Source organism: Podarcis cretensis (assembly GCF_951804945.1).
Source record: "Podarcis cretensis genome assembly, chromosome: 8".
In the NCBI taxonomy this organism is placed as follows: Eukaryota; Metazoa; Chordata; class Lepidosauria; order Squamata; family Lacertidae; genus Podarcis; species Podarcis cretensis.
The window spans coordinates 70,658,672-70,685,263 of record NC_137177.1 but is presented as its reverse complement, the minus strand read 5'-3'; the positions used below and the strand labels follow the sequence as shown (position 1 = coordinate 70,685,263).

Sequence of the window (26,592 nt, the reverse complement as noted above, 5' to 3'; positions counted from 1 at the left end):
TCAAATGAGGTTTTGTTAAGAGTAGTTTGTGTAGTACCAAGACATACTGGGAAGAACAAACTGTCTGGAGATTTTAGGCTGTACGCTAAGTATTAAAAAAAAATCAAAACTAATTGGGTAGCTTTACTTAACAAACAGGTAGATGTTGGCAGCTGCTAATATACAGACTGCCCAGCTGTTCTTCATTTCTGTTTTCCACTTACCAAGGAACTGCAGCGGAGGCATGGGGTGGAATCAAATGAGCACTGTCCTCCTTGCTCTTGATCCAAGCAGTTCTGTGTTTTCTAAGTCAACCAACAGGACAACAAGCAGCTCTTCTATCCAAATTGTTGCCTTGGTTATCATTGACTGCATCCGTAACAGTGAGTGGAAACCTCAGTAAAGGACTGAAGGGGCAGGTGCCAGGGCCCTTGAAAACTGGCCAAATCCTGCTTCAGGCAGACCGCTTCTGGGAACATTTCAGGTGCTGAGTTTAACCTGAGAGCTTTCCCTTTATAAGTCAGCACTGCACACCTTCATTCAATTTTTTGTTTTCATAGGCGACAGCAAATACTGTTCATACTCTGAAGAATGAAAAAAATGGCAGCCTTGTAGCCATGTTTTAATAATGCATTATGTAACAAAAATGTTTTATTTTATTTTCAAAATAAACTAAGTAGTTTACACACTAAGATACACATGTTGTAAATGGATCTAGAAGTTTAAAGCTAAAACACCTGTTTCCTCACTATTTCATAACATTTTATACTGCTCAGCTGTTTAAAGTGCATCAAGGGCAAATACAAGCTTCCACACATCTATATACAGACGAAGCCCAGCAGCAGTTTCTCTCCCCCCTCCCCCTCCACTTGCAATGCTGGAGAACCAGTACACAAAACCAGGCTTCCGTTTTAACCCAGCTTAGCTTTGGGTGTAGCTATTTCACATCTTCCTCTTCTTTTTCTAAATAACACATACAAAAATTGTCCTTACTCAGGAGAGCCAGAGTGTCCCCACTGGAGTGCCAGCACAGAGAAGTTACCTGGAAGTCACCTGTGGACAAGGATCAAAAATTTTTACTGGCAAATACCCTTTAAGCACAAAATTTTGCTAGGCGATCATTATAATGCCCACCCCTTCAGATAAAAGATAGTTGTAGGCATACGTTAGCTCCAATTTGCAGAATTGCACTGTACACGTAAATATTTAAGGATTACTTTCTAAAATGTATTCAAACACGTTGCTGCATGGAGCATTCCTGTTCATGGTCTCAACCACTCCATCTTGTTTTCAAGTCTTATTCCCTACCCTGACCTACAGCAGTCAACATCCTGTGGCCTCTTAAGCAGGCTCAAAACTCGTTGGGCTGTTTTGAGGTTCTTCGAATACATAGACCTCCTAATATCTCCCCGTTTGGGTGTGGGTGATGCTAATTTGGTCACAGCTTCAGAATCTGAAAGGATGATTAAGAGAATAATAATCCTAAAAGATTTTAGGATTCCTTTGTGTTTTTTTCAGTATCTTAAAAGTGCAGAAAGCACTCTAGAATGTGTGCCGTAGCAGCTGATGTAGGAAGATGACTCAGATCAAATCAGATTGACCATCTAGCCTAGTGTTGTTTACTCTGACTAGCAGTGACTTTCTAGAGTCTCCATCAGACAGTTTCATTCATCACCTGTTACTACTCCTTTTTACTAGAGATGTGAAGGATTGAACCTTGACATGGGCTGTATTCCACTATTAGTCCTACTCTGAGAAGGTTGACAATGGGCCTACTCAGAGTAGAATACACACACACACCCCGTGTGCTTCATGACAGCAATGCAAGTATGATCTATATGGTTTTGGAGATTAGCACAGAGTTAATCTCCACTTGTGACTGCCTCAGTTTTTTCACAGTCACGTGCAATGCATTTAATCAGCACCGCATATTTAACAACCAAATGAGGGCCAACCAGCACACTGCTTTCAGTTCATTTCTGATATGGTAACATCAATCCAAGCACTGACCTAGAGTTGTTGAAATGATCACACACCTAGAGAATGTGAGCTGTCTATTAAAGACGTGTTGAAAATGATCACCCAGTTTAGAAAAAGGCTTCACAGTTTAAGAAAATGTTAACGAAACCTGTTGTTGCTAATTGCCCAGTAGGTAACAGTAACCCATTCAAGGATACCCTTCCCCACTGTAGCAAAATTGCCCCTAGGCCTGACTTGTCTGCAGTATCAGTTTGGAGCTTCCTTACCTTCCACTGGTACCTGTACAGACACGCATCCTGCTGGGGACCAGAGGTACACTCTGCTGTTCCCAGTACAAATGGCAAGCCGGGACTGACGGGGATCCCACTGGAAAAGCTGGATGGGACACAGCTGCTCCAGGATCACAAACAGCTTCATCTTTTGGACATCCCAGATCCAAATAGCGTTAGGAATATTATCTGTTAGACGTGAAACAGCAATTAAAGGTACAATACAGGCACACAATGCAATCAGTCCCTGGTTTACAATTGTACTAATAATTGGTCTATGGAACTGAGGCAGACGGACCTCAGCAACCACCCACAGTGAAAACTTACTGCAAAGCCCATCAGGCAGTAAGTTGGATCTTTTGTTAATCTGGATAAAGATATACAACCTGTTCTGGAACCAAGTACTGTGTTAGTCACCAAATACTAGAGAACCAAGCACAGAGTTTAGAATACCTCCTGGAACCAAGGTTATTTCTAGATGCCCAAGTTGCATCTGCAGCCAGGAATGCATTCTACTAGCTTTGGCTAGGTTTACCGGCTGCAACCTAGAGAAAGCCCATTGGGCCTCAGTTAGCCATCTGCTTGCTACAGCCATACTAAACTACTTGCAATGCATTTAAAATTGAGCTGTCTTTAAAGACAAGCCAGAAGCTGCAGTTGATTCAGAATGTGGCAGGAGCAAGGTGGTGCAGACACATTACTACTCTGCTCAAATTGGTCACGCTGCTGCCAATTAAAAACAAAACTGGGGATGACCAAGTCCCTCAAGTTTGGGACCTGGTTATTGCTTGAACCACCTGTGCCAGGGGTGACGAAGCTGTAGCCTCCCAAGTGTTCTTAGGAACCATCAGCCCCAGCCAGCATGGCCAGTGTTCAAGAATGAGGGCACCTGTAGTCCAGCAACATCTTGAGGGCCACAAGTTCCCTGCCTATGTCTGCATGAACCTATCAAAGTCTCAGGATCCGCACCCAAGGCCTGCCTTCTGGCCCTGCCACTGACTGAGGATCAATCTGCAGGGAATAGCAGCTCCATGGTGGCAGCTCTGTAGTGGCTCTGTGATTATGGAACTCAGTCCTGAAGGAGATTCACCAAGCCTGCTGCCTGCATGCTTTTTGATGGGTGCCTTCAAAAGACCTTTTAACTAACATGTTCTATTTGGAATCCTATTTTAAACAGCTGTTTTCATTCTACTGATCACTATTTGAATTTTTACTATCTGAAATAGTATTTATAGCAGCTTAATACTGTTAAGTGGCTTTGTGATTGCTGTTTTGCAAAATAAAGTTATGCAGCCCCCTGGGCATGAATTAAAAGAACCAATAAGGTGGCAGATTGTGCAACCAAATTGTCTTCAAGTGATTTTTGGGGAAACCAGTCTGCAGGACAAGACCTCACAAAGTTTAGGGTGGAATGTTCTGGGCATGCTCCCAGAGCAAGAGTTTCATAATCACAGTGTTATCAGTGCAAGGGCATGAGAGAGAGAGAAACATGTTTCATTTTTCTCTTAAGATCCATCCTCAAAAGCATATAATAACAATAACAACAACAATAATTTATTATTTATACCCCGCCCATCTGGCTGGATTTCCCCAGCACTCTGGGCAGCTTTCAACAAAATATTAAAAATACAGCATCAACATAAATTTATATTCCAAGCTAGTCAAGATGTTTATAAAACAAGATAAGAACACACAGCTTTACAGAAGTTACTAGCTAATGTCATGATGAAAACAAAGTGCTGAATATTAACAGCTGACAGGTCCCTGTGCTCAATGTAATAGCATTTTCACGCACTAACCACTGAGCACACCACTCAGTCTGAACTGGAGAAACCTCCACAATGGGTCACTCCTATTAAGGAGACCCTTGCCATGTAAGATGGGGCAGTTACTTTCCAAACTATAACATGGGAAGTGAGTCATATACACAAAGCCATACAATGAGTACATTCTAGAGGCAGGACTTGAACCTGAAGTCACTAGGACACACATTGGTCCTCATTCACCCCTCTTGAGATACTAACCATTTCTGGTCGCCAGGAAGCAGTTATCTGAGCTAAAAGCTAACATTCCAACTCCAATTCTAGGATTTGCTCGGTCTACCGCAGGTTTGACATGATGCAAAGAAACTGGGACCTGGGCAATTTCATCTGGAAGGAGAGGAAAAATTAAAAGTCACTTAAACCACAGATTGTTCTATTTAATGGATCCTGGAATAAACGTCCTTTTAATATTATGATGCACACAGAGTACTAGGGCTGCACATCCTCCCACTGCTTCAATTCGGGGCCCAATCAGGCGCCCCAATGGGGGCCTTGCAAAGTGTTTAATTAGCACTTAAAAACCAAATTAAACATGTATCAGCAGAAGGAAAACACCTGCAGGCTGCCTGCCTAGATCTCCTCCTCCCCACTCCCCAACCTTCACTACAAGACTGCTCTGCACCGCCACCCTTGACAGCCCTAGATCACTCTGGGTAGATCCGATCCAACCTGAGGCTACCTCAACCCATTCTGGCGGAATTATGGGTTGACCTGAATTGGCCAGATTCAGTTCGGGATTCTACCAGGACTGGTACACAGCCCTACTGAAGTGAAGGAGCCCAGGCCAGGAAGAACACATACTACCAGCTCCCAAATGACATTGAGAAGACTCTATAATATATATGTTTTAGTATTTTAAAACTGTAAATCACCTTGAGTGGCTTGACAGAAAGGCAGTGTATAAATCCAATAAATCAACAGATACTGAGTACTTAGTCCAACCTTCTTTTAAGTGCCCAGTCTCACAAAAATGAGATATATCTCACCATACACAACTCCAGTGTCTCACGATGTGGTTCAGCTGCCTCATATAGACACATGCTGAATGGAAGCAGCCAGGACAGAAGATTTGTGGTGCGGTGGGGGTGGGGGGCTAGGAAAACTGAGCAACTACCTATTAGTATCTTTTGGTATCTGTTGACAGGAATTAGAGAATCCAGTCCACAGCAGTTGCTCAACAACTGCCAAGTCAAGCAGGTAAGCTGCTAAGACCTTACAGTCAATGGTCTCAAAAGCAGTCAAGATCTCACAAGAACCATATGGTATCACTCTGGGTATCATGTATTTGAACCTTTTTCTGTGGCAAAACCAAATCCTTTTGGCACCTCCTTTCTCTAACCTGCTTCCACCCCAGCTGGCTGTTATAAGAAATACAGCTTGATATTTGTTTTTTCCCTTCTCTCCTTCTCTTTTTCCTTTATGTCTTGCCTTTTACACAGTGCATCTAAGGGCACAGTACATCTTGTATTTCACCATGGGGGTCTTTTGAGCAGCAGAAGAGAGTAAAAGTTATTTCAAATACTTTTAAGTAAGTAAACAAACAAGTGATAACGCAGCTTTGTACACACGGTCCCTGCTTTGACTTACATTTGCTCTTTGTGCTGAAGAGAGAGCTTGCCATTTTCTTGGTAGGGGGGAAGGCAAGTTTCTCCACTTCCATTGCTGGCGATTTCTCCACCTCCTTATAGACAATCTGAAGAGAAAGGCAAGTCAGCCCTGCACCTCTTTATAGGAAACACGTTGCTAGAACATCCACGCTCGGGCTGGAAAGCATGGCAGTAAGCAAGGTCTGAGTGGTGGGGGTGTCATCAGATGAAAACAGAAATTTAAGAATAAACAGGGTGTGGGGTTTGGGTGAGAAGACTCTTTAATCCCTCTCAACTATTGTTCTAACACAAATCAGAACATAGATCTCTAGACTGTGTGATGTAAAGAAATGCAAGAGAATTTACAGAATAGAAGCTGCAACATGGGTGTCCATGTTTTAAAAGCCCATTTCATGGGGGAGGAAGAGCAGGAAGAAGAACACATGAACCAAGGCAGTGCCTCACATTTCTCCTAATCTCCGATCACAAAGCAATGTTCCAATCCCCTTGAATCTGCATATGTTTTTGGTTCAAACAAACAAACAAAAGGAAAATAATTATCAAAGCTGTCCATACTAACCAGCACTTGGCTGGTTTACATCAAGTGACTAAAAGGCTGAGATGTGAACAGGAAGTCCCGTGTTCAAATCTCACCTCAGCTGAATGCTTACTAAATGACCTTAAGCAAGCCACACAGCCTGAACACCCTCATTGCTGGGGACAATGATACTGATAGAGTTTTTGTAAGGACTGCTGAAAACATTTTGAAGAATTCTACAAATACCAAGTATTATCATTATAAGAGGTCTCAATGCCCCCCCCCCCAGTGTGTTTCCTGCAGCATGAGCCGACCACTCTTCTTTTTCTACTTACTATCTTTGGGCTAGCAATATTTGCAGGATGCTCAAATTCTGTAATTTTCTTCCAAGTCACATGGTTCAGAATGCGCACCTGATTAAGAGAGGAGAAAGCCCAGGGTGAACAGACACACACACAGAGAGAGAGAGAGAGAGAACAAACTGTGGCACAAACTCAACTTTGGCAGGGATTCAGAAGCCTTACCTTTTCATCATAACTGCCGATTGCCAAGAACTGGCTGCTGGGGCTCCAGGCGATAGATTTAATGCCTAGTGACCATTCATAAGCACAGTATGTGGACAGCAGACGCCCGTCAAGGGAGTACAGCAAAACTTTATACTGAAATGAAAGGTTTACATCTTTAAGACTGGCAATGGCTTAAGAGTTTTAGTCTGTCCCATCTGAAGGTCTTGAAGCAAGCAACCTCCGCCCCAGTCCAAAAATGCATACGCACAGCCTGTCAATTATCCATACTCAAGTGCTGAGTGCTAAGCACTAAAAAAAGAGAATCTTCTCTGCATTTTGCAAAATCTCGAAGTGTTTTTGCATTCAGATTCCAGCAACAGATTGCATACGCTCAACAAGCTGATGCAAAGGCCATCTCTTGAGACAGGAAGGGGCAACCTGTGACCCTCCAGATGTTTGGGACTCCAGATCCCATCAGGCAGCATAGCTGATGGTCTGAGGTGGTGGGCATTGCAGTCCAGCAACATCTGGAGGGCCACAGACTACCCATGCCTGTTCTCAAGAGGCCATTACCTAGATAATGCTCTCATTAAAGCCACCTCTCAGCCACATTTCTATGTGGGCTATTGAGTCAATATGGATGCAGCTGCTCTGACACGCTGCAATGGGTTTGGCAAAAGATCCCTCCACTGAGGCACTGGCAGTTTCCCCTCACCTCCAGGCAGCTGTCCCACACCGCCAACACGCAGCCGTTCGGCGCCCATTCTGTCCCAGCCAGGTCCTGTGTTTCAGTATCAAAATGCTTCCAAACAGAAACAAAGGAAATAATTTCAGTGTGAGCTTAAGGTGGGGAAACAGCAGAAGTGAGAGAAGCAGCTGCTTCCTATGCTTCTATAGTTGGTTGATGGGGGCTGGTTGTCTCTGCTGTACTGCTACATCTTGAATCTGCCCATAGGTATGGTCCCCATTATGACAGCTGTTTCCATTTCTACTAATGTTTAAGAAGGCATCTTACATAATTGTTATATGAGGTACTGTAAAAAAAACCAATATTATTTTGACTTGGCTATTTTTGATATTTTAGGATGTGGAAAACAGCTTAGAAAATTTCTCTGAAATATGAAGAGGTAAATGACTCTCCTTCATTTGCTGTTTTTAAACAGAGGCTGGATGGCCATCTGTCAGGGATTCTTTAGCTGCGATTCCTGCAATGCAGAAGATTGCACTAAATGACCCTTGCGGTCCCTTCCAACTCTGTAATTATGTGATTCTAAATACATTACCAATTAAATAAATAGTTTATTTTCTTTTATGAATATTGGACCACATTTTGAGAAGAATGATCGTGGGCACCCACAGGGTGTCCTCCTGCCCCATACCTGAACTATAATCCCAATTCCCAGCTTTCATTTTAAAGTAAGTGTGTGTGTGTGTGTGTGTGTGTGTGTGTGTGTACATGAGCAACTTGTATCCATTAATGAATACAATCCTAACAGTGGAATTAAATATCTCACTCTTCCAATTGTTCTATCTGTGCAAGCATACACACCCTTGCTTGCTCTTCTGGGGATATTTTCCTGACACTCCCTGAGCCAATTTCAGAGGGCGGGAAACCCCATTGTGCATGAGGAAGTGTTTGTACAGGCCTTAGGTTAATGGAACTGGCTAGGTGAATCTAGCTCTGAGGTTCTAGCATTTGTAGAGCCTGAGACATGAAGCAAAAATATTCAAGCACTATTCGTCTCACTTTTTGCAAGAAACTAGCCTGCTCCCCACCCCTACAATTCACTATCTTACTTTGCCTTCTCGCCTGGATTCCCAAGAGGATTAGCATTAACACCTGTTAAAGACAGCACCAGCTCTAGCCTATCGAAGAGAATTTGCAAATTGAATGAGGTGGAAGGAAAAGGCACAAACTGGTGGTCAACTCCTTATCGCTAAAGGGATTTGGAACATTACATCTGCACAGGCTCTATAAGGTTACAAGGCACACGGGAGCCTACAAGGGGAAGGTGAATAATGGGGGGGAGGGTTACCCTCAGAAGCTGCCAATCACTGCATACAAAGAGGCTGATGTAGTCTTTGCAGTCCCTCCTCTCTGCCAAGGCCATGTACCGGCCATCCTTTGTGAATGCTATTCCTGCCAAACACACACACACAAAAATGGCAGCACTTAGGAGAGAGGGAAATTGAGCAATTAATACCAGCCAAGGAATGGGCCAAACCCAAAGAAAAACAAAACCTGGACAGAAGAGGCTTTTTTTTGAGAATGGATGAGTATGTCTTAAGGCATATTTGTTGCTGCTTAGTTCCTGTTCTCTTGAGAGGCCTTGCATAACACACACGCTATACTTGCTCTGAAGTGGAGGTCTATTGCTTTCATTCGACTTTTCAAGGCCCTGAAGTACCACCATTGTAAACTCCGCTACTGTCAAGACCAAGTAATGGAAAGCCTGTCTGCGTGTGAAAGGAAAACAGAACCCTGACCCAGGACCCTTGACTCTCAGCTGTCCTCATCTTATTTGGTAAGAAGAAATGCTTTCTGAAAGGCCACACAAAACCACAAATGTTTAATTCAAAATACTGGTATGAACTACGTAAGGGGAGGAGTAGAAGTTAGTATTCTCACCTCTAGTTTAGACAAGAGATATTAGAATGCTTCCCTATTTCTTTAGGCACATGATTTGAGTAACACTGATTGGACAAACTGGTGCTTATAAGTACAAAGAATCCATATCTTGTGGAGTGGGGAGAGCCAGTCTAACAGCAGATTCACGAGACTGGTTATGCAATTACTATTATAATAATCAAAAACAACTGTGTACATGTAACCTAAGATCAAATATCAGGGAGATACTGTTTTTGCAAGATAAAGCTACTTCTCAGTGCGTTCTTTAACCCTTCCACTTTTCTTGAACATTTCCACACATGCCATTCAAAGCATCTTCAGCCTCTCCTATGGTATTCATATTCATGTGTGTGCGAGAACATGGTAAATACAGAGAAGAAAGAGAAAAGAGCCATGTTTAATTAAATTGCATGGGCTGCCCAATGGAATATGAACCTAAAATTAGCACTGTTCAGTTGGGCCAAAGGGTCCAGCTTCCTGTTCTCAAAGTGGCCAACCAAATGCCCCCAGGAAGTACACAAGCAAGACTCAAGTGCAACAGCAGCTCTCCCCTCCTGTGATTCCCAGCTACCAGTGTTCAGAGGCACACTGCCTCCAACAGCAGAGATAGAACATAATCATCAAGGGCTGTAGAAATGAACAGCCACATTTTCCAAGTTGACACACATATCCTCCATGTTGGCATTGTTCTTCTACCCAAACACGTTTGTTGTTTTTTGTGTATGACAAGGCCTTCCCCACTTGTACCAGGGGGGAAAACCATTCTCTCTTCAGTGCTATATCCCCAAAGCACCAATTCATAGTGACATGTATGTTAGCAGAACTGGTTGTGGTTATTCAGTGGTAACAGAAAGATATGCTACACATCCTCAGACATTCTGTCCTCCAGTCAGCCTGCACATGTTGGGCTTAGCAATATCAGGCTGCTGTTCACAAGAACCACACCTGACTTCCTTCCTGCTTCAAAACTTTACCCACACAGAAATCAGGAGTGTACTTTTAAGCTCACCCCCCCCCCCATGCCCTACTAATTTGATTTTGTACTCTGGATTTTTATTCCACAGATCTCCACCAGTCGGACAGTTGCCTGCATCTGACAGAATACGGCTTGGGAACAAGAGGGGATTGCTCACTTGTGAACACCAACATCCACTGGGACAAACATATACTGCAGTTACCCCGCCATATCAGTACCCTTCCTGCGGGTAGATAAATATCAGTTGAAGGGGATATGGGATATCCCCAGATCATGGCAATCTTCGCTATAATAATATTTTTTAAAAAAACCTTTCCTGTTTTAGGTTAGCTCCACTTACCCTGCTGACAGGCCTTGGGATACTTGATATAAGACACAGATTTTGTACACAAGGACCAGACAGTTATCCGCAGCTGTTGGAAACAGAGAAAGAGACAGAGGAAGTATTTGTTTATCTTTTCAGATGAAATGCATGCAGGGGGAGTGTTTTTTATACAGAACCCACTGAGCTTCATCTCCACACTCGACAACGGTGTGGTTTTCATTCTGCAGAAAGAATGGGAAACCAAACTAGGGGACAAAACATGAAGACATACGGCAGTTTTGCTTCAGATACCTTCTTCCCAGCACACAAGCAAAAGCAAACTTACATCCCTCAGGCATTTTAACTGGTGCTTCCCTAAAGTTCTAAAAAAGTGGTCTTCAACTGGTACACATCTGTGACCCCAATCTCCAACTCCCAAGCTGCATCATGGGGTGCACTTTTGTGTTTTCACTTTTGATTTATACTTAGTTATGGTAATAATGCATGTTGTTAATCCTAAAATGGCAATTCACAGAACAACACATGCAGTGTTAACTTAGCATTACTACTAAAGGAAAACCAGTGCTGCCATGTGGCAGGAGAAAGTGCTCGATCAGAAATACGTATCTTATTTAAAAAAACAACTGGTGCCTTTCTCCTGCCACACTGCAGGACTTGTGGAAATGGATAAAATGAGTGCCTTATTAAAATGCGCCCTGGTCTAGACACACATGTAGTTAACTCTCCTTGGACTAAGCTGGAAACCCACATGGCGGCAACAGCTTTGTTGTGACCCACTTGGTGTGGCCTCACAACCCACCTGTGGGTCTGAAAGTGTGGAACACACATACAGCTGGGCTTTAGTTTACTACAGGGTCTCCCAAACTCAGGTCCTCAGCTGTTTTCGGACTACAATTCCCATCATCCCTGACTGCTGGTCTTGCTGGCTAGGGATGATGGGAGTTGTAGTCTAAAATCAGCTGGAGACCAAAGTTTGGGAAATACTGGTTTACTATCTTGTGGCCCTAATATCCCAGCTGTAAATGGAGGGGGGTGAATAATGATACTCTAAAGTGTCTGGGTGGAGAAGTAGCAGGAGTGGTGAAGATGCTGCCCCAATTTCAGTGGTGGTTAGAGTGAGGTACAGTCAGAGTGGAGGGGCTGCTTACCATCAAGGGCAAGGGCCTAGGTGTTTGGTCTCTTTTCCTTGTTTCAGCCCTCTCACTAGAAGGAATCGGTAGCATATACATTTTTATTTACTTTATTTTTTTACAATCAAGTGGTGTACACATTTTATGAGATAAATAAATAAATTATTAGTGTTGGAGGGCACATTCAAGCCAGGCAAAAATACTCAACTGAGGCTGTAAGGCAGGGCCAGTGAAGGGTGTGGTGTGGGAAAAGGAGGTGTGGCTCAGAAAGAGGTGGGGCATAGTTAGAGTCCCAAGGGCCAGATAGAGAGGCTTGAAGGGCCATATTTGGCCTTTGCACCTTAGGTTCCTTATCCCTACTCTAGTCTTTCAATCCGCATACTTTCAGTTGAGTTTGAAGTTTCCCTCAGCAATGCAACATTAATCACAAGGTAGCAAGCAATAATTTTCTATGTCCATTAAAAAAAAAAGATTAATTCTGGGTCTAAGCCAGTGAAAGGCTTTTTAGACCATCGTCTCATCAGCTTGTTTGCAGTCATGCCAAAATATAAATTTCAGACTACACTCCTGACACTGAATATTTCTTTCGAAACAGCAACACAATGCCTATCTCAGCAGAAGAGAGATTGCAGTGCACTGCCCAGTAAAATCTAGGGATGATCAGGGAGCTACAGAGGTGATTTCAAATCTAGGCTGGAAAGAGGCCTTCACCCATTTTGTGCACTCAAGAATGTTGTTCGCCTACAACTCACATCATCCCCGGTTGTCAATGGGAGTTGTAGTCCAACATCTGCAGGGCAACAGGTTGGTGAAGACTGCCCTATCTGCAAGCAAGTGCACGATGATAAAGGCAAATTCGTAGACAAGTAGTGATAAGGGATGGCCCCCTGCTACTTATTTGATACCCTTAGATCCATTTATAAACCATTCAGAAAATTACAGAACAGTTTCCAAAATATATGCTCCAGATTTTGCAGGACAACAGAACCATAAACATTGACCTTAGCATTCCAGCAAGATAAAGCACACCCATAGACTGTTCTACAAACTGAATGTTCCCCGTACCTAATTAAACAGCAACCTCAACAAGACCCAGAGGTCTGAGTGAAGACGTACACCATTGGGACCTGACAGAACTGGAGTATGGGCAATGACTAATGGTCTTCCAGAGACATGAAGCTCTACCAACATCCAGTGGTGGCCGATGCCCACTGGAATAAGTCGGGGAGGGAGGCAGACAGATCAACAGAAAATGGAGCCCGAGCCAATGAGAGGCAGAGCCAAGTAATTCTGGTTTTGCCCCCATCCTCCTCTCTGTTGAGTTCTGCAAGGCACAACACTGAGGCTAAGGAGGAGGAAGGTGCTGGCAGTGCCACCCTCTGGACTGTAAGTGAAGTGGCAGCTGCATTAGGAAAGGCTGAGGTTGGTGGGGCTGTGCCACCTTCACCCTAACATGCCGGGCTCCAGTGCCAACACCGCTTCCCTGAATATTTACTTTAAAAGAAAAGCATTTAGCCCTTCTGCTTACAGTGATAAGGAACAACAAGCGGGCAGATCGCAATTCGTGAGTCAACCTGCTCCCACCTTCCAGCATTACAGGCAATTAATGCCAAGGCACTTAGGCACCCAACACCTACCAGCACGAGATTCTCGCTAGTCACCCCTCTTTTTATGTACGAGATCGAGAAAGTAAGAAATTTAACAACAGATTGTAATGTTGGGGTGTGTGTGTGCAAATCCCAGCAAATGCCACTACAGGGGCTTTTAGCCAGCTTTTCCCTAACAGATTTTCCTTCCCGCCCACCCCCACCCCCAAATGTGGGGGTTACAGACTTAATTAAAATTTCCAAACTCACATCCTACTGCTAAGGTGCCTGAGGAGCATACAGCTGTTGTTTTGCAGCACAGGGCAGGGAAGGGTGGGAGGCGAAGCAGAAGCAGCATTTTTCAAATAGCCTAAAAACAGCTGAGAAACAAGAGGTATTTAGACAGTAACGCGATAAAACAGTCTGAAGAGCTGGGCTAAGGAGCTGCACCCAAGCTTTGACAACCCCAGGCAGGTGGCAAGACTGGCAATTTTCATTACACAAAACCCACGCTTAACAACCTTGCGTTCTCAAGTGACTGTCAACTTTTGTCCCAGACTTGACTAGGTCACTGGGCCTCCTTACATAGCTGTGTCTGTCAGCACAGGATTTCAGGGGATTACGCAGCACACATTCCTCGACAGAAAGTATTTTTCAACCAATATAGCCATTTACAGTTACTAAGGATTAGAGCGACAGGGCACCCAAGTATTCGCCGAAAGAGGGAAAACTGCCGCTAGCAGCTCCTCCGGCCGTTCAGAGCACAAACATTACTCCAAATGGTAATGGGTCAAGCAGCGACCCTGGAGCATTTTTAGTGTGCAAACACAAGCATCATACAACTGTAAGTGCACACTCGTCCTGCAAAATAACAGAGGGGGGTGTAGCTGGAGAATTACAATGCTGGACTGAAACGGGGTCTGGGCTCAGAATGAAACTTACTAAATGGCCTTGGCCAATACCACCTTCTCAGCCCAACCTACCTTACAAGGTTGATGTGAGGATAAAATGGGTTAGATAACCCATTGTATTTTGGCTTCAGCTTCTTAGAGAAAGGATAGGAAACAAAACATGATAAATAAATAGGAGTGGCTGACTCCTCAGCTCTACATGGTGTCTAGCAGATGTATGGGAGTAAATATATGTCTTATAACAGTAACACGGATCTTTTGGTCCGCAAACAGCTTCTCAATAATTTGGTTCTCGGTGGCTGCCCAACCAGTGTGTAATATGCTTCCCAAATCTCTTAAAGCTCATGGCAAAATACCATCCAGATGTTTTCTAAGGACTTTTCTTGTCTGGGCTGGCATTCAACGGCTAGAAGTTAAGTGGGCATGGGAATTTAATGTTTAAATCAAGGGTAGCCCATGCTTTCCCTAGAGATGTTGTTGGGACTACAACTCATGGTATGCTTGACCGTTAGCCATGCTGACTGAGGATGATGGGAGATGCAACCCAACAACATCTGGAGGACTTCAGACAAATTTTAATGCCTCAGCCTTATAAAGGAAAAGTTAACCCTTCTCACCCCCCATCAATCAGCTACAACTATTTGAATAATACTCACAGCTTTATAACTATATCACTGTAAGAAATAAGGGGCCTCTCTTTAAAATCAGCACCTCATAGGAATATAAACTCTCCTCAATGCTATCACTTGCCTTCTTAAAATAGCTAGCATTACCAGAAATCATCCAAGAGTCACATAAAAGGAACTTGTTAACACACTCTTCACTTCTTTACAGTCCTATTAGCTTACCAGGAGACAAATCAGAAAATGATCTTTCAGATACAATTTATTGCCGCAGGTTAAGACTTGCCGTTGTAAACCTAGTTATAGAAGCGGGTGACTAAACAGCCAAGTGAATACAATTGCATGCAACTGTTTCATAATGAATAGCGTACCTATCTATTGGACTTAAAGCCCACCCTATTTAGAGAACTCACATTAGGCAACAGTGTTTGCAAGCTTCCTCTACACTGTCCCTGGCCACTGGGGGCCAGTCTGGAAAAGAAAGAAAAAATCTTACAATATTTCCAGAAGGCAAATCTGCAAAGAAACAGAATTTCACTGCCAATAATATCTCCTTGCTGTAGGCCCTTACAGACTGATCTGGCACATTTAGGGAGCATTCCCATCCAATCTTAAACATCATCCTAGTCAAGCTCAAGCCACTGGGCTCCTTGAATGGCACTTGGAAATAAAAGGGAGCCAATACCAACATTTGAATCCTGGTGCAAGTTATTCTCAATAATCCTCTCCCATCAGAAGACAGTGGATCTGTGTCTTTTGCATCACCTGGAGCCTGTGAATGGTAGTCCTGCAAAATGTTTAATACAGTGGGCTAGCCTCAAATCTATGAAGGTACAACATGACAGTCACTAGGTGTGCACCACTATGCAAAAGCAAGTCTTCTATCCATGAAGCTTCTATCCACTTCCGGCAAAACCGGGAGGAGGACTGTAGCTCAGTGGTTAAGAGCGCCTAATCTACATGCAGCAGGTACCAGGTTCAAGCCCCGGCATCTCCAAGTAGGACTTGGGAAAACTTCTGCATGAAAGCCCGGTGCACCACTGCCAGTCAGTGCAGACAATACTGAGTTAGATGAACCAGAGGTCTGACTCATTACAAGGCAGCTTCCCATGTTCCAGCACCAACACCTGGAACCCAGGCACCTCCCAAGGCTACAAAACTGAGTGAACAGAAGGGACAAACCCAGCAGCAATGGGAATTCCAGTCCCCTCCCAGTTGCAATGCCTGCCAGTCATTACCGTGGCCACCGACTCTGACAGCTTTAAAATAGGACTAGACAAATATATGCAGGAGGTGGCTATCAATGGCTACTGGGTCATGATCCTCTCTCAACTGTCATCAGGCTGCAGGGGAGAAGGAGAGAGAGAGAGAGAGAGAGAGAGAGAGAGAGAGATGGGACCACAGAGCCTCTCCATTGTCAGGATGCATTAAATAAGTAAAATACATGGGAACTTGATCAGAGCCAACTATGTTTATACTCCGAAACTATGCCCACTAACTTTAGTGGGTCGACTCTGAGCAGAACTAGTGTTGGACATAACCCGGCCTTCTGAATGTGAGCAGCAGCGGCTGAGGAATAACTTGCAAAACCTTCTAAGCGATCCCTGAAATGGGCAATGTGCACAATGCAAGGATATTATGTATCCTTAAAGTGCTCATCTCAAAACACTAGTCCACAGTCTGCTCCGGCAGACGATGGATTTAGAGGACCTGAGAGAGTAAACAGTGCAGACACCAACATATCCCAGCCAGCTGTCTGCCACAAGTTAATTTAGCAACCTGTTTACAGCTGGGGAGAAAGTCTATCCCAAACACACATGCCAACTTGGCAAGGGCTTAATGAAAATCCTGCAGGGTCAAATGGAGTTCTGATGGCGGGTAATAAATAACTTGTCAGCCCGCCCCCACATACATGTGCCATTTGGAAGCCGTGAGAGGTATGCAGAGGGAGCCCACCATCTTCGATTCCTCGAGATGCTGTTAGCCAGGCATCTCACTAACAAAATGAAGCTGGATAATTGGAATAGTTTTCACCCTATTAAAACTATCCAATACAGTGAAGTCTCGTGCCTGCTTTTTTGCCGCATGGCCCCGGAAGAGCCATGGATCGAACGGATGAACTGGCAAAGATGCAGGGAGAGGATAAGCCCGCACCATGAGGATAATATTCACCTGTACTATGGGAGATTACTTGCCACAAAAAAACCTAGAAGGTATTATTGCTGAGAAATGTGAGTGAAGCACTGTAAGCACGTGGGGAGTACTGGCAGCAGGAGAGACCAAAATAAGCAAGGGAATGCAGCGACTCCCCATTGAGGAAAGGATGTAGCATTCGGGACTTCTTGGTTTGCAAAAAGGAAAATTAAGAGGTGGCATGACGGAAGTTTATAAAATTATGCATGGCCTGGGAAAAGTGTAAAGAGAAATGTTTTTCTCACTTACATCACACTAGAACCCATGGATAACTGATGTTGCTAAAAGATTCAGGACAGATAAAAGAAAACACTTCTTCATGCAGTGCATAGTTAAACTATGGAATTCACCCCCCACAGGGAGGGCCACCAACTTGGATGGCTTTAAAGGAGAATTAAACCAATTCATGGAGGCTATGCTCTGCTTCCATGGTTGGAGGCAATACTGAATACAGTAAGCCCCCAACTTACGCACATTTAACTTGTGCACACTGAGCTTTATACACATGACAAAGGGGGTGGAAAGGTGGCTGGGTTCTGGGGAAAATGACTTGGGCAATCCAATCCCCCATTGAACCCAGTGGGTTTTGACTATACATGATTTTGGCTTTAGACTTGATCCCACGCAAGTTGTGAGCTTACTGTACCAGTTGCAGGAAACCACAGGAGTGCTCTTGCACTTAGGTCCAGCTTGCAATTTCCTACAGGTATCTGGTTGAGCTGTGAGAACAGGATGCTGGATAAGATGGGCCACTGATCTGATCCAGCAGGCTCTTCTTATGCTCTTAGCAGGGCCACTGCTCTCATATCATGCTTGTGGGATTGTCATGCACATAGGACTGACCATGGTGGGGACTGGGATGCTGGGATAGATGGGCCTTTGATCTAATCCAGCAGAGCTCTTATGTTCTAAGGAGAGTGGCTCTATGCATGCCATCATCTATGATTCTATTATTCTTTTATTTACTGAACCAGCAACAGTTATTTTCACATCTGGGCAGTTATTACAGTTGAGGAAAAACATCTGACGGGCTCTAATGCAATACGGGAGGAAAATATCCTTCACAAACTAGCCCTTCAGCTCGCTCAGTAAGAAAAACAGAAAGGTGTTCTGTCTCTCTTCCTTTGATTTTGGAACATTTCCACATTTGGGGAATCAGGGACAGTCGAGAGCAGAAACTCCACAACAGACCTTCACTTCACACATCTGTCTAACTGACTGCATATTTGGAGATGGAAATAAGCTTTACCTGAGATTAGGTAAGAAAGTGACCCTGTATTTTCTGACATGTGTTACGGGGGGGGGGGGTGTCACCATGTGCATGGTGACCTGCACAAAGCCATTTCAAGCTACTGTGCTATATTAAAAATATCAGTGGGAGAATAATTCCAATTCTAATTTGTATATTGCTTTGAAGCGTCCATATGCATCAATCACCTCAATAGTCCTTACTTGTGAGCTTAGTAACATGCACATAAATGCAAAAAAAAAGTTTAAAAAGGTGGCTGAGATAGTGGTTTAATTAAACTAGTGGTGGTGAACAAGGAAACAAAGACTTCATGGCTTACTAATCCTGTTCTTGGCTACTGAACAACGCATCAGTCCTCAGGAGAGCTAGAGATAATGTTTATGATTCCTTATATACCCAAGATTATGTGACTAAAATCTGAGACTTGTTACCTTTCTTTGTTGTATTCTCCTGCAAAGAATATTAAAGGAGCCTTTCCTTAATCATGCAGCCTCACTTTTTTTTTAAAAAAGGTCCCACAAGTACAACTTAGCAGCACACTGCAGCTTTAAGAGCTTCAGGCTATTTTAGGGGCTAGGATGTAGACAGTAACATTTGATATCTTACAAGAGCAGCCTCAATTTCACACTTACGTGGAACTCTGTAGTATTGAGAATGTGACGGCCATCCGGACTCCAGCAAGAAGCCACGAGTCCCGCTGAGCCTTCATCGATCTTGCAGTGCCAATCAGGCTGCTCCAAGGACCAGACCTAAGCCAAGGGAGGAAGAACAGTCAAGTCAGGGCTGACTTGAACAAGGCACCCAAAGCCCTACCAGCTTCCTCTCAAGGATCACTCTTCAACAGAAAAAGACAAGCCCACCAGCAAAAGACCATGAAAGACTGGCGCTGGGTCCCACTACAGAGGTAAGCCTTTTCTTCTTCTTTACATCCAGTCAGATCCACAAAACTATTCCAAAAGAGTGTTTGTAAAGATCAAGAGGTTTGTTGTGGCACAGGATTGTATAAGCCTCCGGTAAAGATGGTGGCTGTCTTTAAGAGAACTGGACCACAATATATTTGTTTGACTTTAAAGATATCACAGAGCTCTGATATTATTAAAGACCCACCACACATTAAAATTTCAAAAAAAACTGAAAGGGTTTGCTTAAATTGTTTTTTGTTTATTAAATTTACATACTGCCCTATTTATATGGTGCTTTTCAGATGCAAAGTGCTTCACAACAGGCTCACACTTACCAAGTTGCCTGTGGCAAACATGAATCACCTCCAGGTGACCAGGGAGGGAAATTTTATAACTGGTCTTTCATTAAGCATGATGTTGTCTCAATAAGTCCATGTGAGCCATTAAAATAAAATGTATGAGCTAGGAAGTTTGGTGAAATTACTTTCAAGTCTGCTTTGCTAAGCATCACTTTGATGGTCCACCACTGCTATTCCCAGTTTGTAAATGATGGTACTAAGCAAGGCTAGAAATCAGCTGGGTCCTTAACCCAGCTGCCCAGCTCAGTCATTGTCCGCAGGACTGACAGCAGCTCTGCTTCTTTCAGAAACTAGCAAAACCCTAAAGCTACTTTTGCATCAGGGGACATAGTTCTGCGGTTTGTTTGTTCCTGGAAAAGACATGCTCTTTTCAACCTAGCTCAGTACTGTCTATAGTGACTGGGAGCAGCAATACAGGATTTCAGGGAGAAGTCTCTCTCAGCCCTACCTGGAGATGTCAGTGGTTGGACTTGGGATCTTCTGCATGCAAAACAGAGATGCTCTGCCACTGAGATATGGTCCTTCCCCTAAACATTAAAAATTCTAGTCCTCATGTTTCTGAATAAAGACCTGATATTAATAGGAAGCTGCTTTAAACAAGGTCAGGCCAATGGTACAACCAAACTAGCTGGTAGAGGCTTTCCATGGTTTCAAGAAGACTCTCCCATCCCTATCTAAAGATGCCAGTTTGAACTTGGGGGCATTCTGTAGGTAAAGTGCATTTGTTTCCCCAGCACCTATATTAAATACTTGCTGCTTAACACCATCAGTTTAGAAACTGGCAAGTTCCAGAAAAGAAAGCATATTGCATAGGTGCCCACCTGCACAATTCCACGCTTGTACATTGCACATAATATAAAAAGAGAATCTGAAGACCACTCAATGTGCTGGATTTGGTCTAGGCAGGTGAAGAGCTGCAGAATTTGGAGAGTGTTTACATCACGAACCACCAAACGATACTGGACACCGGAGGCCTGAATAGAACAAAAAATGAATAACTTAGCTGTGGCATTTTAGCTCAGTGACAGGGGGCAAAATTATTTCAGATGTGATTCCTAAATCCTCTAGTATTAGAGACAGGAGAAACCATTAGAAAACCTGTAGAATAAAATGAAAGCTCTACAAAATATAGACTGATGACATACCGCAGGCCTGTCATGCAGTAAAAATAACTGATTTGTCAATTGCCAATTAATATATTAAAGGTACCTGTTTTACAAATTAATATAGGTGCTTAAAGGTAAAGGTAAAGGGACCCCTGACCATTAGGTCCAGCCGTGACCGACTCTGGGGTTGCGCGCTCATCTCGCTCTATAGGCCGAGGGAGCCGGCATTTGTCCGCAGACAGCTTTCAGGTCATGTGGCCAGCATGACTAAGCCGCTTATAGGTGCACCAACAGATTTTCTGATGAGCTTCAGTAACTACAAGCCCTGAAATTTAGAGTCTGCTCCCAAACCTTTGTAGGGTTTTGTAGTCTTTTAGCAGGGTTTTGTAGGGTGAATCACACATTTTGTACGTCCCCTCAAACCAGGGGACATAGGTATCTCCCAGAAAGCCAACTTGGTCTGGTTCGTAGTTAATGACGCTCTCCTGATGGCTTCAGTGGAAGTTTCTACCCCCATACACATAGCTTGGTTCACACGTAACTTCAGCCAATGACACTGAAACTATCCTTAGGCCTATGCAGGACAACCAATGAAATAAATGTGGCGGCTTCTCCAACTTTAACTGATCACACAAGCTTCAGTTGCTGAAGCTCCCTTTTCTATGTAACTATTACAGGTGCAGAAGCCCCCTCCCCTTTTACATCTGAAAACTCCTCCTGCACTCCTCCTCCTCTTGAACTTCCTCGTCCTTGGCAAACCATTGTTTTTCATTTCATCTGAACAGGGCAAACCATGGTTTGCTACAAAAGAAGAAGTGCAGGTGGGGGAGAAAGGAACCCAAAATTGTTCATTTAAACCAAACTGGGGGCACTGGAATAGATCAGTGGGGTTGACACTCGAAGAAGCAATGCACAGGACTGCAGCTCTAAACAGCTACACCAGTTCTGCATACTAATGTCGCAATAATCGTGCACTTCTGCAGATATACTACAAGGCAAAGATTTCACATCATCATAATCCAGGTGGTTAGAACTACGAACCAAACATAGTAATAAAAGCTTATAAATTAAAAGGCAAGACACATTAAGTAGGAAAGAGAAGAGGGCTCAGAGGTGGCGCTGATTAAAATGATTGTTATTTAAAATCACAGCCAATTTATAATTTGATATTACTATGCACATCTTCTGGGAAGAGATTTCCTGGTGTCATTTAAAAACAGTTAAGAATTTAATGGGCAAATGTCATGCAAGGTTGCTAACTAGGTGGAAAGGCTCATTTTATGGATGCTGCTCTCCTCAGCAGAAATCAGATACTGTTTGGCTAAGGCTGTCCCAACATAAAACTGGGTTAGAACAAGGAAATCATGTGTATTATCATCAAATATCAAAACACCCCTGGTCCCCACATCTCCCATTCCTTCCCTGAATCCACATTCAACCCCCCTGTCCGCCCACTCTTAGTCCTTACCCCCCACCAACCCATTATCTGTAAAATAGATACACACGGCACACCACAAGGCTAAGCTCACCAAGCATTTTCCATCCGGAGAGAACCTGCACAACTGACTGGAGAGTTTAAATACCTCGGAGAAATTCATGTTGACCAAATAACAAGGGAGAAGGGGAGCCTAGCAAATGAGCAGGACCAAATCTAGTCTCCCAAGGGCAAAAGGCCTGTTTGTCTACCTTGTTGTAGAGGCTAAGGAACAGGGAGTTTTCACATTACAGTTTTGCTCCAAGCAGAGAGCAACAGTTCAGTGTAAGGGCTGTCCTAGGAATCGGAGTGGAGGAGATATCCAGCGGATACTGGGAAAGATGCCATTTCCCATAAAGAAATGTGTATGTGTGTGGGTGAAGGGGTGATATGAATTAGCCCAGCCTTGGGAAATATATAATATAGATGTACCCAGAATAGTAGAGACTTGCCCACAGGATGCTGTATTTTGAGAAGTCTCAGAAAGTAGGGGAGGGGGACACATACAGAGGGAAAGAAATTTTCAAAATAAAAACACAGCCTCAAAGGAGAAGGTGCTGCCCATCAATGTCTAGGAGATGGAGGGGGTGAGAATTTGAGTAAGAGGAGGGAGGACCCCAAGGAAGGAGTGGATTACTCCCCCGCCAAAAAAACAAAAACACAACCTGGCAGATATATATCATTATCCCCAATAAAAGAAAACAGGGGAGAGGTCCTCCTCAAAGCTGTTGAATGCAACTCTTAAGGTCTCAAGGGATGCCAAAGAACTGTCCCCTGAAGTAAAGGAAGGAGGTACAAACTACCCTTAACCCACGCAAAAAAAGGAATATAGAAAAACGGGGTAGGGCGGGAATACACCTCAGAAGAAAAGATGCCGCCCCTTAAAAATTTCAAGGGAATAATTTGCCCCCCTGAAAGAAAAGAGGGGAGGAAGAGAGAAAGGGACCCCCAGCCTCAAAACACAAGTGGGGTGTGTGACCCACACACTTAGGAAATTATCCACAATTTTAAAAAGGGGAGGGGGAGGGAGATTTGGTCTTTGAAGTGAGGAAGAAACTGGGACACCCCCCCCCCCAAAAAAAGAGAGAATAATAAAGGGAGAGAGGTGACCCACCCACCCAGCCAGCCAGCCACCCTTCTGAGCAAAGAGAGCTGATTTGTAGGGCGCCCCCGCTGACCCCTCACTGACAGAGCGGGTAAGACCACCACCACCCAAAAAACCGAGCCCCCTCCCTCTCTCTCTCTCGGTGGGGTGGGCGGTGGAATGGGGTGGGGGAGGGGAAAGCGCAGCTGCCGAGGCGAAGAGGCGGCCTCGCGCCCGCTTCAAAGACGCCCGCCAATCAACCGGCTCTTCCCGGGCCGGAAACAGTTATCCGCTCCCTTCCGGAAAAGGTATGGGGTAGGGAGGAGGCCGCGAGGCACGCTGGGAGGTGTAGTTCTGCAGGGTGCGGTGACTCTCGAGCTAGGAAGCTAGCTAGGAAGGTTGGCCAAGGAGTTGTCAGCTGGCCGGCTTGCGGAGAAGGGGACGCTGCTTTTATTGTTGATGATAATGAAGATTCCACTAGGCCATTAGGGGAGATGATAGACAGATGATAGATAGATAGATAGATAGATAGATAGATAGATAGATAGATAGATAGATGTTTGTGTGTGTGTGTGTGTGTGTATGAATATTATATATATATGTATAAATATAGCTAGCTATACTATATAATACTATATCTAGATATAGATATATATCTCTGTGTTCAAGCAAATAAAACAAAAGTCATGTAGAAAGCAGTATACTGGGGGTCAGCAATCTTTTTCAGCAGGGGGCCGGTCCACTGTCCCTCAGACCTTGTGGAGGGCCGAACTATATTTATTTTTTGGGGGATGATGAACGAATTCCTATGCCCCACAAATAACCCAGAGATGCATTTTAAATCAAAGCACACATTCCACTCATGTAAAAACACCAGGCAGGTCCCACAAATAACCCAGAGGTGCATTTTAAATAAAAGGACACATTCCACTCATGTAAAAACACGCTTATCCCCAGACCATCCGCGGGCCAGATTTTGAAGGTGATTGTGCCGGATCCGGCCCCTGGGCCTTAGTTTGCCTACCCATGGGTTAGAGAATCAGATCCGGGAGAGAAACCAGGGTTCAAATCACCCCACCCGGGCATGAAGCTTCCTGGGTGATCTTGGGGGGGGGGGCAGTCTCTGCTTCTTAGCCTAGCTCTTTTTGCAGAGTTTTATGACTAAAGCACAAAATCATAGTCCATGGCCTACTACAATGGTAAGAGTTGGAAGGGACCTCAAGGGTCATCTAATCCTCTGCAGTGCAGGAATTGCACCTAAAGGTGGCCACCCAAGAAGGGTCATGGGTTCGAGCCCCACATTGGGCAAAATATTCCTACATTGCAGGGGCTTGGACCAGGTGACCCGGGTGGTCCCTTCCAACACTACTCCCTTTTTAGGGAAGCTTTTAATGTTTGATGTATTACAGTATTTTAATATTTTTTGGAAGCCGCCCAGAGTGGCTGGGGAAGCCCAGCCAGATGGGCAGGGTATAAATAATAAATTATTATTATTATTATTATTATTATTATTATTATTATTACAATGCTGTGATTCTATGATTCTGACCTCTGTTTAAAAACCTCAAATGAAGGAGAGTGCCCCACCTTCCAAGGAAGTCCTTCCCACTGTCAAACAGCTCTTAACATCAGGACATTCTTCCTAATGTTTAGTCGGGATCTCCTTCTTTCTTGTCCTTTGAATCCATTGGTTTGGGCCCCACCCTCTGTAGCAGTAGCAAACAAGCTTGCTCCATCTTCCATGGGCAGCCCTTCAGATATTTGGGGGACAAATGATGTATCCCACCTTGAGCTGTATGGAGAAAAGGGTAGGGTAGAAATGCAATAAATAAATGAAATGAATAATATGACGTTTCAGCCATAAACAGATAAAATCTACTCAATGGCAATTCAAACAAGGGCTGTAGCTTTGTGGTAGAGCATTTGTTTTGCATGCAAAACTTCCCAGGTTCAATCCCGGACAATTCCAGAAAGGGCTGGAGGACTCTTTCCTGAAAACCCAGAAAGCTGCTTCCAGTCAGTGTAGGAAATATAGAGCTAGCTGGACCCCTGCTCTGATTCGGCAGCTTCCTCTGTTCCTGTTTAAACTGCATTTCATCAAGAACCACAGCGTCAACTTTGCAGGTAGAAGCTCCCGATGTCTCTGAACAGAGCTGGGAATGTCTCCTGTCTGAAACCCTGCAAAGCTGCTGCCAGTCAGTGTAGACACTACCAAGCTAGATGGACCAAAATTCTGACTCAATATCAAGCAGTTTTCTGGGTTCCTAATTAGGTTTTAGCTCAGTGGTAAAGCATCTGTTTTTCGTGCAACAGATCGCAGGTTCGATCCCTGGTATATCCAGACAGGGCTGGGAATGTCTCTGGTCTGAAACCTGCCAGTCAGTGTAGTACACAATACTGAGCTTAATGGACCCAGCCTTCTAGTTCTATGTGGTACGTTGCATGCAGAAGAAGGTCTCAGATGCAGTCTCCAGGCAGGGATTGAAATGCCCCCTCCCCGTTAAACCGCTGCCAGTTATTTTCCTAAGGGAGAAACGCTGCCCTGCTTTCCCGCTCAGCAAACAGAAAAAACACAAGCAATTCCCGGGAAAGAGCGCGCCACCTTCTTAACGATCATCTGGGCAAACAGAGCTGCTCCGCCCCCAGCTATTTCTTTCTCTCTCTCTTTCTCTCACACACCAGTCCATTCGTCACCCTTTAATTCCCAAATACAATTTAAAACCCAGACAAAAATTTCCTTCTCCCTCCCTCCCTCCCATCCTCTCTCCTCTCTTCTCTCGGTTCGATTTGCTCCGATCATTGATCCACAAGCTGGATCTGATTCTTAGGATAAACTCGCTTTTCAGTCCTGTGCATGTTTTTTTTGGAAGTCCTACATTCAGAGGAGGTTTACTCCCAGGGAAGTGGGCACGTAGGACTGCAACCAGACTGAGGCTGTGCCAGTCTTGCAAAAAAATTAAAAAGTGTTCGCAAAAATGAGAGAGAGTTCTCTCTTTTTAATCGAAAGAGGTAGGCTATAAATATTTATTAGAGAAAAGAAAGGAAGTCGATGGGGTTTATACCTTCCTTCTTCCCCTTACTCGGAAGTAAGTCCCGCCGAAATCAATGGCACTTCCTCCTAGGTAATGCGTGCATAGCCGACATGGGCGTAGCCACTATTTTTTTTCTTGGGGGGGCAGGCCTTCTGTTTTTTTTGGGGGGGGGGGAGAACCTCAGTTAGCAATGAATTTTTATTTATTTTTATTGATGGGGGCATCCGCCCGCCCTCGCCCATGATAGCCGGTACTCTGCTGTGCTGCAGGTATGTGAACTCACATCTTCCTGACGCCACGTGTCTGTATTTCTTTCTTTGAGGTTAGGTCGG

At 44.2% G+C, this 26,592-nt stretch overlaps 2 protein-coding genes across 3 annotated transcripts in view; one reads left to right on the top strand and one right to left on the bottom strand.

The window, feature by feature from the left end:
- Positions 1–26,592, top strand: part of MRPS16 (mitochondrial ribosomal protein S16) — a 317,894-nt gene that overhangs the window by 148,676 nt on the left and 142,626 nt on the right. The gene's annotated exons all lie outside the window — the stretch shown is intronic.
- Positions 98–23,501, bottom strand: WRAP73 (WD repeat containing, antisense to TP73). Of its 2 annotated transcripts, XM_079987095.1 has the most exons (12): positions 22,200–23,501; positions 20,386–20,538; positions 18,936–19,052; positions 10,627–10,699; positions 8,718–8,821; positions 7,397–7,483; positions 6,700–6,834; positions 6,511–6,588; positions 5,639–5,744; positions 4,253–4,378; positions 2,226–2,417; positions 98–1,032 (listed from the first exon to the last, which is right to left on the bottom strand). In XM_079987095.1, the coding sequence occupies exons 1-12, from the start codon at positions 22,266–22,268 to the stop codon at positions 917–919; spliced, it is 1,356 nt and encodes a 451-aa protein (XP_079843221.1). In that variant the 5' UTR covers positions 22,269–23,501; the 3' UTR covers positions 98–916. The 2 variants fall into 2 exon arrangements, with proteins under 2 accessions (XP_079843221.1, XP_079843222.1); XM_079987096.1 differs by lacking the exon at positions 7,397–7,483.

Bases quoted from the DNA above. Each gene is read 5' to 3' on its own strand.
- WRAP73 (XM_079987095.1), bottom strand. From the start codon at position 22,268: ATGAATTTCTCCGAGGTATTTAAACTCTCCAGTCAGTTGTGCAGGTTC. The intron at 5,745-6,510 runs GTAAGTAGAAAA...CTTTCTCTTCAG, and splicing joins ATATTGCTAGCCCAAAGATA to ATTGTCTATAAGGAGGTGGA. The intron at 4,379-5,638 runs GTAAGTCAAAGC...CTCTCCTTCCAG, and splicing joins CTTCAGCACAAAGAGCAAAT to ATGAAATTGCCCAGGTCCCA.